This window comes from Mirounga angustirostris, unplaced genomic scaffold, assembly GCF_029215605.1.
Source record: "Mirounga angustirostris isolate CCGP_5_RB_7025 unplaced genomic scaffold, mMirAng1.0.hap1 SCAF_5, whole genome shotgun sequence".
Taxonomy (NCBI): Eukaryota; Metazoa; Chordata; class Mammalia; order Carnivora; family Phocidae; genus Mirounga; species Mirounga angustirostris.
In genome coordinates, this window is record NW_026991713.1 from 49,778,942 (window position 1) to 49,792,540 (window position 13,599).

The following is a 13,599-nucleotide window of genomic DNA, read 5'->3' on the forward strand; positions in this document are numbered from 1 at the left end:
AGTATTTGTTTTTCTGTCTCTCACTTATTTCACTTAGCATAATATTGTCCAGGTTCATCCATGTCCTTGCAAATAGGATTTCCTTCATGTTTATGGCTGAATAATTTTCTGTTGTGTATATATACTACATTTCTTTATTCATTCATCTGTCAATGGATGCTTAGGTTGTTTCCATATCTTGACTACTGTGAGTAATGCCACAGTTATATCTCTTCACGATACCTACTATATTTCCTTTGGATATGTATGCAGAAGTGGGATTGCTGGATCCATTTTGAGGTCATTTTTATCATTTGTATTTTCTCAGGAAAAAAAATCTGTTTCAGGGCGCCTGGGTGGCTCAGTCATCAAAGCATCTGCCTTCGGCTCAGGTCATGGTCCCAGGGTCCTGGGATCGAGCCCTACATCGGGCTCCCTGCTCTGCTGGAAGCCTGCTTCTCCCTCTCCCACTCCCCCTGCTGGTGTTCCCTCTCTCGCTGTGTCTCTGTCAAATAAATAAATAAAATCTTAAAAAAAAAATCTGTTTCATACAGGTTTTCAAATGTATTTACACACAGTTAAGAAATTTGTTTGATTGTTTTTATTTTCTTAGTTTCTAGATTTACATCCCCAATATTGTTCCATATTTGGTACATTTGTGTTTTTATTCTTTTTTCCCATGAGTATACTGGTAATGGTTTATTTTTATTTGGCATTTTTCCAAAGAACTGACCCTTGCATTTATTTATCAGTTCTATTCTTGTTTTCTAAAATAAATTTTTGCTTTTAATCTGATTAACTTTACTCCATTCTTAGATTTTCTGTTTATAACTAGAATTCGCTGCATAATTCATCTATTTCCATGCTTCCTTGTAGTTTTCATGAAGATTTTGATGGCTGAGAAGAGACCAACATTATGGAAGTGTTGAATCACTATTTGTACACCTGAAACTAATATTACACTAGAATTTAAATAAAAAATTAGGGGAAAAAAAGAGACACCAACATGTACAGTCAAAGAGCCCAACTTCTCTTTAATGTATTTAGGGAACACAACATAGTACATAAAGAGAGTAACACAGAGCGGAACACTGAGCATTTTCTCATTAATATCTCTTCTGCTCTCTACAAGCTCATGTTTTATCTCCTTTTATCATTTTGGTTTGCCAGTTTTCCGTGAGCTCTTATATCTCTGCTTTGATCTCTTGCTTTATAGAGATGATGGTTTCAGTGTGGATTTTTAACATTTTGTGATGATCTATTTGGTCATATTTATCATTTACTGCATGGCAGTCTTGTACTCATGAGTATCCTTCATCAGCTGTTGCTTTGTTTTTCTGTTCCTTCTCTCCTTTTTTTTTTTTAATATTAACTTGGTATACATCTTATGCCAGTTCCTTTTGAATTATTGCTCATCTTTGAATGAGATGACTTCTTTCTAAATTGGAAGTTTGAAAGAAGGTCTGAGACAGAAGAGCCCAAGTTGTGCTCCAGGCTAGCAAAAATTACCCCACAGTTCACAGTAGCCTGTAATGAGTGCATTCTTACTCAGCCCAGAGATTGGCAACTGTAGGCTGCCAACAATACAGAATTCCTCTCTGCTAGCCTGCCTCACTGATAGATTGCTTCCTGCAGTTAGTGGTGTATCTGTAGGTGTTGTCTTTCCACCCACCTCCCTGGCTTTACCCTGGTGCACTGATTCTGGGGAAATTCCTGCCACCAGCCTATATAATCCATTCTAGTGTTCCAAACAAAGCATTGTTGTTTTGCTCTTTGCCATGGCCCCTGCTTTGGAAGACTGGGCCCTCTCTGAAATCACTGGTAATAGGTGTCTCCTCTTAGCTTCTTATCACCACCTTCCACCCCCTGTTTGATTCATGGAATTTGATAACTTTTTTTTATGTATTTATGGTTTGAGATTCTAGTTTTGCTGAAGATGTAGTTTATGTTATTTTTCAACCCTTTCTGTTTTGAGGTGATTTCTAGAGAAGGTAGAGAACCATTTTGCTCTGCCATTTTAAAACCACATTCTCATCTAAACACTTTGAATATTTCTTGGCTAGAACAATTACAAATAGTTACATAAATGCATGATGTGATTTTCTCATTCTTAACAAAACTAGATTTTTAGGAAACAAATTTGGCAGGGAATTATCTGGCTCGCTTTCCTATACTAAAATTGCATTCCAAAAATGAAAGTAATGGCAGGAGCTACAGTCCCAAAACTGTAGAGTTGAAGACTGAATTCCAAAACCATTCTGTGATTCCAAATTTTATGGATATGAACCAACATTATTTACTTCGCTTTTTAAAATTAATACTGAGTGTGAATTAAGAGCTACAAATGTAAGATATTAATCTGCCCAATATTGTAGTACTGAAAACCAAATAGTACACTGTTGGAATATGAGAATTTTACAAGTATCTGAAGTATGGTTACCCTCAAAATCAAAATCATAGTACCAAGATTCCGTATGCTATTTGAAGTGCCAAAATTTGTGAAGACCTATTTTCCATGACACTAATGCATAAAACTAAACATTACTCTCAGTGACAGGAATCTAGACTGAATTTTATACCTTGCCTCAGTGTGCTTTGGCTGCTATAACAAAATAGCAGAGACTAGGTGGCCTGAACAAAATAGAAATTCATTTTCCACTGTCTAAAAGGCTAGAAATCCAAGATCAAGGTATCAGGCGTGGTTTCTCCTGAGGTCTATTTCCTTGGTTTGCAAATGGTTGCCTTCTCCCTTCCTCACATGGCCTTTCTTCTATGTGTGCTCATCCTTGGTATCTCTTGTGTGTGTCCAAATTTTCTCTTCTCATAAGGACACCAATCAGATTAAACTATGGCCCCAGCTTATAACCTCATTTAACCTTAATTACCCCTTTAAAGGCTCTATCTTTAAATACAGTCACATTGATGGCTAAAGCATCGATATATGAACTTAGGTGCAGATATAATTCAGTCCATAACATACCTCACATTATGATACAAAGGATAAAAACAGATATTGAAACCTAGATTGAAAGAAGGAAGAAAAGAAAGAGGGAGGAAAAAAGAAAGGAAGATTTCCAATTCTAAATAAAAGGAGTAATTACTTAGGAAATACATTTTTTAAAATTACATCTATCTTTCCATGTGTTCTATTATCAATTTTGAATTTAAAATCTAGCTTCCAGTATCATCCCTGCATTTTAATTTAATTTTGTGTGCTCACACCATCATTCAGTAAAAGCAATTATATAATTATATTTCTGGCAGTTGGTTTTTCTTACACGTGGGCTGCCTCACTCATTCCATTCCTCCTATGGCTTTTAAGTTTGACTCCCTGTGTAAAGGGATATTCCTCAGGGCTCTGAACTTCTCAACTATGGCAAGCAGCTTGTCTTTACTTAATTTCCATCAGACATTCCCTATTTTATTTTATTTTATTTTATTTTATTTTATTTTATTTTTATTATGTTATGTTAGTCACCATACATTACATCATTAGTTGTTTTTTTTTTTTTTTAAGATTTTATTTATTTATTTATTTGATGGCGAGAGAGACAACGAGAGAGGGAACACAAGCAGGGGGAGTGGTAAAGGGAGAAGCAGGCTCTCCGCCGAGCAGGGAGCCTGATGCGGGGCTCGATCCCAGGACCCTGGGATCATGACCTGAGCCAAAGGCAGCTGCTTAATGACTGAGCCACCCAGGCGCCCCTCATCATTAGTTTTTGACGTAGTGATCCACGATCCATTGTTTTCCTATAACACCCAGTGCTCCATGCAGTACGTGCCCTCCTTAATACCCATCACCAGGCTAACCAATCCCCCCTCCCCTCTCCCCTCTAAAACCCTGTTTGTTTCTCAGGTGCATAGTCTCTCATGGTTCATCTCTCCCTCCAGTTCCCCCCCCCCCGCCTCATTTTTCCCTTCCTTCTCCTAGTGTCCTCCATGTTATTCCTTATGTTCCACACATAAGTGAAACCATATGATAATTGACTTTCTCTGCTTGACTTATTTCACTTAGCATAATCTCCTCCAGTCCCATCCATGTTGATGTAAAAGTTGGGTATTCATCCTTTCTGATAGCTGAGTAATATTCCATTGTATATATGGACCACATCATCTTTATCCATTCATCTGTTGAAGGGCATCTCGGCTCTTTCCACAGTTTGGCTATTGCGGACATTGCTGCTATGAACATTGGGGTGCATTTGGGGTAAATACCCAGAAGTGCAATTGCTGGGTCATAGGGTAGCTCTATTTTTAAATTTTTGAGGAACCTCTACACTGTTTTCCAAAGTGGCTGTACCAACTTGCATTCCCACCAACAGTGTAAGAGGGTTCCCCTTTCTCCACAACCTTTCCAACATTTGCTGTTTCTTTCCCTGTCCATTTTGGCCATTCTAACTGGTGTAAGGTGGTATCTCAGTGTGGTTTTGATTTGGATTTCCCTGATGGCTAAAGATGATGAACATTTTTTCATGTGTCTGTTAGCCATTTGTATGTCTTCTTCAGAGAAGTGTCTTTTCATATCTCCTGCCCACTTTTTGACTTGATTATTTGTTTTTTGGGTGTTGAGTTTGGGAAGTTCTTTATAGATCTTGGATACCAGCCCTTTATCTGTAGTGTCATTTGCAAATATCTTCTCCCATTCTGTGGGTTGCCTCTCTGTTTTGTTGACTGTTTGCTTTGCTGTGCAGAAGCTTTTTATCTTGATGAAGTCCCAAAAGTTCATTTTTGCTTTTGTTTCACTAGCTTTTGGAGATGTATCTTGAAAGAAATTGCTGTGGGCGATGTCAAAGAGGTTACTGCCTATGTTCTTCTCTAGGATCTTGAGGGATTCCTGTCTCACATTGAGGTCTTTCATCCACTTTGAGTTTATCTTTGTGAATGGTGTTAGAGAATGGTCGAGTTTCATTCTTCTGCATGTGGCTGTCCAATTTTCCCAGCACCATTTATTGAAGAGACTGTCTTTTTTCCATTGCATGTTTTTTCCTGCTTTGTCAAAGATTATTTGACCACAGAGTTGAGGGTCCATATCTGGGTTCTCTATTCTGTTCTATTGGTCTATATGTCTGTTTTTGTGCCAGTACCATGCTGTCTTGGTGATCACTGCTTTGTAATATAACTTGAAATCGGGCAACGTGATGTCCCCAGCTTTGTTTTTCTTTTTCAACATTTCCTTGGCGATTCGGGGTCTTTTCTGATTCCATACAAATTTTAGGATTGTTTGTTCCAGCACTTTGAAAAATGTCATTGGAATTTTGATTGGGATGGCATTGAAGGTGTAGATGGCTCTGGGTAGCATAGACATTTTAACAATGTTTATTCTTCCGATCCATGAGCATGGAATATTTTTCCATCTTTTTGTGTCTTCTTCAATTTCTTTCATGAGTGTTTTGTAGTTCCTAGAGTATAGATCCTTTACCTCTTTGGTTAGGTTTATTCCGAGGTATCTTATGGTTTTTGGTGCTATTGTAAATGGAATCATTTCTCTAATTTCTCTTTCTACAGTTGCGTTGTTAGTGTATAAGAAAGCAACTGATTTCTGTACATTGATTTTGTATCCTGCCACATTACTGAATGAGTAATGTGCTGGATGAGTTCTAGTAATTTGGGGGTGGAGTCTTTTGGGTTTTCCACATAAAGTATCATGTCATCTGCGAAAAGAGTTTGACTTCTTCTTTGCCAATTTGAATACCTTTTATTTCTTTTTGTTGTCTGATTGCTGTTGCTAGGACTTCTAGTACTATGTTGAACAACAGTGGTGAGAGTGGGCACCCTTGACGTGTTCCTGATCTTAAGGGAAAGGCTCTCAGCTTTTCCCCATTGAGGATGATATTCACTGTGGGTTTTTCATAGATGGATTTTATGAACTTGAGGAATGTTCCCTCTATCCCTATACTCTGGAGAGCTTTAATCAGGAAAGGATGTTGTATTTTGTCAAAAGACATACCCTATTTTAAATTATGCAATCATCCTCCACCTACATCAGTTAGGGATTGAGTTCACTTACATATGAAAGAAAATACAAATGATGCTGTTTAAACGAGTTAGTTATTTTTCTCCCACTGTAGTAAAGACCCTGGATGAGGCAGGTGGCCCGCTGTGTCATTAGGACCCAGCCTCTCCTACCTCCAGCTTCACATATCTCCTGTCTCTCCATTCATTGCTACTGTCTGTTGTGGAGGCTACTTTTAGGCACACAGGCTTGAGCGATAGAATGCAGAAAGGGCCCATAGCGCCCCCTGGCTGGATACAGACAGGCCCAACAGGGGATCCACCTTAAGATACCCAGGCACAGTCACCAAAAAAAAGGGAGAATTCCAGAGGTCGCCACACCTCCTCACCTTCCCCCTTTAAAAAAGCAGCCCCCACCCTCTGCCTCAGGGCAAACAACCTCTCCCATCCTGTCCTGCTCCAGCTCTCTGGCTGTGTATTCAATAAACTTCTATATCCTTTGTTCTGCCTCAGGTGAATCCTTTCACTGCCCACACCGTCTGCCTCCACCCAATTGTCACCCTACATTTGGAGGCCCTCCCAGACACCACATTTAGACACCACACCTTTGTTATTAAACCTTCATCAGGCCTGAAATATTTACTTCCTCACCATCTCCTTACTTTGAATGTATTACTATCAATGATCTTTTAAAAAAATAAATTATATCTCATCTTGCCCCTCCCTTAAAAAACAAACAAACAAAAACCCTCTTGATGGTTCTCTGTTGTTTTAGGATAACTGTACTCAGTTTAAACCAGAGTTCTTTGTAATCTAGTTCCCAACCACTCATCAACCTAATCTCCTGACAGTTCCTTATAGTACCTTTTACTCTACACATCCTGAGCTTCTCGCTACTCGCCAAGCAAGCTTTGCTCTTTGGTACCGCACAGCACTAGGTAGGTTAATCAGTATGTTAATATGTTCATCAATCCCCACCTTTATCCATTCTAAATCAGTGGAGAAGTAGAAATGGAGTCAGCTATGGATTAAAATACCAACTCTTTGTTTTTTGGAGGGGAGGGTTTTTTGTTTTGCTTTGTTTTGCTAGAAAAGCTGGGATGGACATGCAGCCAGAATCAGTTGCTATCTCCCTACTCCTAATCCAAGTCTAGATGTTGGGATTTGAATGAGAGGGAAGTCAGATCTACAAAACTAACTGTAACCCCGCATATCAGTTGGATTGATTTAGCTGAATAGAACTGAATACCCTAATATTACAGTGACTTAAATCATTTTTTAAAAGTAGGCATTTCAGAGCTGGCATATAACTCCACAGTGTCCTCGAAGACCCATGCTCTTAAATTTTTCTTCTTTATTATGCCTAGCACTTGGTTACCAGGGTACCAGTTATTTCACCTACATTCCAGGCAGCATGAAAGAGAAGGAAACAGATCTTGAGAGGTTGAATGGCTTAGCACATAATAAAAGTGATGGGCATCTGTATTTATTAAAACCTAATTATGTTTGCGAGTTTGTGTATGTTATTCTCAGTCCTCATGTCAAGCTGGTGAGGCACATATGTATGGTTATCCCTACCTTACACTGAGGTGAGTTGGTGAGGCTACAGAGCAAGGAAGTGGCAAAGCTGGGATTTGGACGCATGTTTCTTACTCAGTCCCTGTGTTAGCACAGCATGGACCCAGGTCTTTTGAGCCTATACCTAACCCAAGGATATTTGAATTTTATCCCCTCTTCATGCCCTGCTTTGTTGTAATGCAATAATCATTTAATATTGCTTACTAACACAAGGCACCCTTGGTGTAGGCAGACACGCTTTTCCGAAAGAGGTGTTTCCCGAGTGACGAACAATGCTGCCCATCTGCTCAAGGCCATCCTTATACTCTTGCCCAATCACCAAGAACTACTTGCAAACAACAGTTGGAAGGAAAATCAGAAAGTTAATCTGTCCAGTTTAAAACATGTTGGAATTTCCCCAGGGAACCGACTGATCAAACAGGTTAATGCTTATCAGAAAAGGATACTGTCCAGAGGACACCACCATTTGGCATTTGGCTCTTCGCAAGTTGAAAGCTAGTTAAGGCAAGTGAGGCTTCCCCTACCTCTTTTTGTATCACGAAAAGGGAGACTTCACTTATTTGGGGGGTTGGTTTCTCTGGTTGGGAAGGAGAAAATGGATAGCCTGTAAGAGAAAGTCAGGAGAAATGCAGTGATTTGTAGCACTCCCCTTCAAGAAGAGACCCGTGCGTTTCCTTAATTCAGCACTTTCAACAGAAAACAGCACATTGATCACACAAAATTTCTTCCCAAATGGCTAGCCATACTTCTGTTATTACCCAGGAAGAAAATGAGATATCAAACTGTAAATATTTTCTCTGCGCCAAGGACTCCTAATGCTTGGTATCCTAAAACAGAAGGTTCATAGAAGGTTCTTGCAGCTGTGGGCATTCCCCTGCATTCTTGAGATCAAGTCCTTTTGATCAGAGCATTATCCTTTGGGCATCCTGCTTCCTCTGCGCTCTATTAGTAAGGATGACATTATAGGTTCTAACAAGTGGAGGGAAAGTGAGTAACACGAAACAGGGATGCCTTGGTGACAGTCATCTTATGTGATACGCTCGTTTCATTGTATATGAAAATGGCAGCCAAGGCCTGTTTGTTGTATTAACTATTTTGGCTTTTGGGGGGGGGTTTGTTTGGTTTTTGTCTTAATAGATTTTAAACACAGTAAGAAATACATATTATATTGCAACCTGGTACACACACGTAAACACATACAGACACACACACACACACACACATATACAGTGGGTCACAACCCGAAATGGTGGATGGAGCCATGTATCATGATTATAGCACACGCTGTAGAGTCAGACCTGCCCGAAAGCCCCTGCTCTCCTTTTTAAACCTCCCAAAGGGGGACACCTGGGTGGCTTAGTCGGTTAAGTGTCTGCCTTCGGCTCGGGTCATGATCTCAGGGTCCTGGGATCGAGTCCCACATCGGGCTCCTTGCTCAGCAGGGAGCCTGCTTCTCCCTCTGCTGTGCTCTCTCTCTCTCTCTCTCTCTCTCTCTGACAAATGAATAAATAAAAAATCTTAAAAAAAAAAAAATAAACCTCCCAAAAGAATTTTGAAAAACCGCATATCCCGTCACACATTTAAAGTTGTCATCTCATTTTTTTCTCCCCAAATTTAAATACTTGCAAAGACTATAATTTCTAGCTGGTCATTAATATGCCTTAACATATTTTTGTCAAAATCGGGAACTATGGATTTAGCTCAGATTTGTGGAAAATGTCCACTTTATAACCCAATTGCCAAAGCCATTCCACCCTGCCTCACCTATCAAGCTAATCGGACTGAACTCCCTGTCAGAAAGGAAGTCAGTTTTCATTTTATAATTCCAATAAACATAATAATGTGCCCACCTCCCACCCCGACAACTGTTTTGAATTCTAACTCTGAGATGCAGAGAGACAGGTGGTTGGGGGGCAGGGGAAACCTTACCAGGAGTCTGTGCCTGGTTGAATTAAGGCGCTGCTCCCTGGAGACCTCCTCTCAGGAGCGGGGCTTTCCCAAATTATTCCTTGATTTGACGACTGGGGGTTTTTGCGTCCCAGAGCCAAGCTCCTTCAAAAGGTTTGAGATGCGTAAGAAATGTGTCTTTCATTTGTAAAGTGACAGAAAAACAACTGAGAAGGGAGAGCCAACAGATCTTGGACCCTTGGTTCTTTTCGGTGGGGTTGATTTTGGGAAGACGTGCTTAAGGATCCTGAGGGTCTAAGAACTGATGCTCCTAAGGTTATGACTGGAACTCCCGGGGGAGAGTTTGCAGATACCCCTACATACTTGAACCACTGTTCTAAGCCTTTAGTATGCTCATATGTAAAATGCAAATAATAATAGTACTACCTTTGAAGAAGGTTATGAAGAATAAAGAAGGCGATGCAAATCAAGCACTTAATGAAGTTTCAGGTACATAAGTACCCACTCTGTGATCCCTATTGTTACTGCTGTCACCATTCTTATTCCACCCCTCTTTTTACTAACAATGTCATTTCTCATCGTGATTAAGTCATCCTCGGGCCCATCCTTAACATTTGTGGGCCCCAGCCCCGCAGAGCCAAGCTCCATCCACACTCCTACAACTAGCAGCCACTTAGCCACTCCTTACCCTGGAACCCACATCTGGTGGCAAATTCCACTCTCAAAAAGACAGACTTGGGTAAGAAGCCCTCACGCATCCTGTAGGTGAACACAGGGTATCTGGGCAGGAAGTTCAGCATTCTGACTTTCTAGAACTTGCTCTAGAAAGGGTTGGATACAGGTCTTGGGGGTACCTCCCCCCAGCCCAGCAGATTTCTTGCCCAGAGAGAGCAGGGCAGGAGCCCTAATAAAAACAGGTCCAACACAGTGGGCTCTCCTGCTTGGGTCTAAAGGTCTTACCTCAGAGCTGTTGTTGGAATCAGTTAACATAATGCGTGTGAATGTGTTTTGCCTATAAGACTTGAGTGTTATCCCATGGCCTTTCTGATCCCAAATTCAGTTAACATCAGCTGCCTTGAGTGAACTAATAGAAACCGCAGAAAAAGACAAATTACCAAACAGACCCTCTCCAGTCCTTCTCAGAAACAGAAGGTGACACCTGATTTTTGTTTCAGGCTCTGGCTTTCAGGCCTCAGGCTACAGCTTCAACACTTACGAGTGGAGGGGTCCAAAGCAGAGAGGCAGCCTGTCCCCAGTCACTAAGCCACGAAGCCAGACTTACCCAGACGTGGGGCTGAGTAATGAAGACTGGGACCGGTCCACAGTCAGTGGGTAAGGTTTTCATCAACCGCTGCCTGTCCAAACTGCTTCGCGGCCATTAGCCCAGATCTGAATCTGTCTACTTCCGGTGGCACATATTGCTAGCATCGGGAGCATGACAGGAACCCCCACACCCGCCCCTGGCAGGGTTCAGAGACCCGTGCCTGCCCAGCAGGAGCATGGCATCACCCCACAGCAAGGCAAGAGCTCAGTTTCCCCTAATGAAAACAATAGTAGCACATGGGAAGATCTGTATCTGTAAACGCTGTCCTCACTCTCTGACTAGTGTCCTCTCTTTTCCTTTAAAAGTTTGCTTCACGTTAATTTACATTAAAAAAAAAGATACATCAAGGATCCCATAGTTTGAATTGAGATATATTTTAGCATTTTGTTCCTTACCAAAATATTTTAAGGAAATTCATAAAAACCGGTAGCCCTTAAATGATCTATACTGATATTTATAAGTGAGAAAACATTTTTCTCTTGGAAGTTTGACTTCTCTGTCACCAGGCAGAGCAGCTGAAAGATATTCCCCCATGGCGCCATGCTGATGAGGTTCATTCTACAGTAGCCATGAAAACTCAAATTCAGTTAGTAAGACCGTGGTCCTTCCCTCTGTTCTTGGAGATACTTTGCATTTCCGAAAGCAGCCTCACTCGGAGGTTACAGTTGCAAGAACGCCAGATCCCAAAAGGATCTCCCATTTTTTGGGTGTGTGTGAGAGGAAAGAGAGAGATTCTGGATTATGTCTGGCAAGTTCTCAACCCGGACTGTGCTTTTTGACGACAGTTTCACAGGGGCTCCCGACAATTCGGAGGCTGAACAAGAGGAGAACTTCTGGTCCCAAGCACTGGAGGATTTGGAAACCTGTGGACAGTCGGGAATTCTGAGAGAACTCGAGGTAGCCTCGGTCCTGCTACTTACTTTTATTGTTTCTACATTCATTTTTTTTTTTTTTTTTTTTTTTGGTCCTTTTGAGTTTGCATTTATCACATCAGTTCATTTAAAAGCTTTAACCCCTTTCCACAGGAGAAAGCGGACAGGCGTGTGTCTTTGAGAAACATGACTCTCTTGGTAGCTACCCTTTATGTTTATATTTTTGCTTGTGAAGCTGCCTTCCCTGCCCCCTTGCCGTCCGGATAGCAATTTGATTTTACTCAGTGCAGTTGAAAGTATTTATTTCCCCACTTCCACCCCCACCCCGAGCTTACTGACTTGTGGCTTCTGCCATCGCTCCCTGCTAACCTTTGACTGTACCTGTTTGCCACCAAGTCGCTGGGGAGGGAGCTAAGCCCCCCAGCAGTGGCGCATCCCATTCTCGGAGCTGCTTTAGAAAGGTTTCTTTGGCATGTTTTAATTTGTACCTGGTATAGCAATTAATTGGATCGTGAAGAGGAACATAAGAGGAAATTTTATTTTATTTTGTTTCGTTTTGCCCTTAAAGTAGATGACAATGCAGCTGGTGAAAAAGGCCAGTCTGTGTGAAAAGCAGCCAAAATATTACACAGTACTTTGCTGTTAATTGCAAATCCTGATTCCATATTAACTTAGTGTGAATTCTGGGAGTTGGGGCGAGATGGAACATAATAGCCGGACTCCTGGTGAGTTCTTTAATCAAAGCCATGAATTTGCTGACAATATTCACACTTTGGTCTAGGAGGTCCTGGACTGTTTCCTTTTATGTTCTTTTAAATTTTCTGAGCTGTAAAAAATAGAGTGGCAAAAGTCTCATTTTTATTTTGATGTCATATGAGGTCCCCAAGTCACCATAAGGAATGTGAATGGCATAAGTGGGTGAAATTGCAATTCTAAAACGAATACTCATCTTTGTATTATTTTGCTTCTCAATTGCATGTGTGGATATTTGATGTGATTCTAATGTTTGTGAATCTGCAAAGAGAATTATGAAGGAAAATATTAGTTTGAATTTATAAATATAGTATTACCTGGCATGAATTGAAACTTCAGAGCACAGGTGAAGGGCCTGGAGATGGACAATGCTATAAAACTTAAATAAATTAAGACATTAGCAATTGATTCCTTTTTAGGCAACTTTCAAAAAGAGTAAAATGCTTAAGTATCAGCTGGCTTATTTAAACTTTTACCACTTCCTGTACCTAGAATGATTAGCAGAAGGGGCCCAACTGGATAATGAGCTCAATTCACAATTCTTGAACATACCCTTGCTTTTGAAAGCATGTTTGGCTCATACGCCTTCTTCACTTTGCATTTTGATATTTCTCTTTTAAAGAAGCAGCTATTCTTCTAATAGCTTCTTTTATAGCAGGTAAAACAAGGGTGATGTAAAAAGTAACACAATGAGATTGGGTTTTCACCCAGAAGCTGAGTTATCTAAAATGAAAACAATATCTATGAGCATAGAAGTTATGTTGCAATAGCCCAGAAACTTTTTCTAACCTAGCTTCAGGCAGGTGTAGCCCTTGAAATTATAACTCCAGAAGGGAAATGGGTTGAATTTATAAGCCAAAAGGAAATTAAAGCCCTCAACAAGGAAGAATGATTGGCAAATCGATAAATTAAAGTCTTACTTATACTTGTATTAGATCATTTACTAGCTTAAATGAACTCTGATTGCTTGATTGTAAATGTTACAACGCAAAAAAGTATTATTGGAGCAAGTTTCCTGCATATGAAATTTATGTCCAGTATTAAAAGTTACAGCATACTATAACCCTAATAAATGTAGAAGATTAGCTAAAATGAGAAATGATTACAGTTGAAATGGAAATGAAAACTATACTTGGCATTCTCCCCGTTAGCTAGCAGTTATTTAGGTTCAACTTTAGCACTGAAAAATGTACAGTTTTAACAAAAGAGAAAAATTCAAACTAAGACTTTGGA

The 13,599-nt window shown here is 40.3% G+C and overlaps 1 protein-coding gene across 10 annotated transcripts in view; it reads left to right on the top strand.

The window, feature by feature from the left end:
- GRIP1 (glutamate receptor interacting protein 1) overlaps positions 1-13,599 on the top strand; it is a 661,409-nt gene that overhangs the window by 625,996 nt on the left and 21,814 nt on the right. For 8 of the 10 annotated variants that reach the window (XM_064590931.1, XM_064590925.1, XM_064590926.1 and 5 more), the window contains 3 exons: positions 10,593-10,749; positions 11,527-11,638; positions 11,767-11,811. In XM_064590931.1, the coding sequence (XP_064447001.1) occupies positions 10,593-10,749; positions 11,527-11,638; positions 11,767-11,811 (314 nt within the window). The remainder of the gene's footprint in view (positions 1-10,592; positions 10,750-11,526; positions 11,639-11,766; positions 11,812-13,599) is intronic. The other 2 variants (XM_064590927.1, XM_064590932.1) reach the window with 1 other exon arrangement.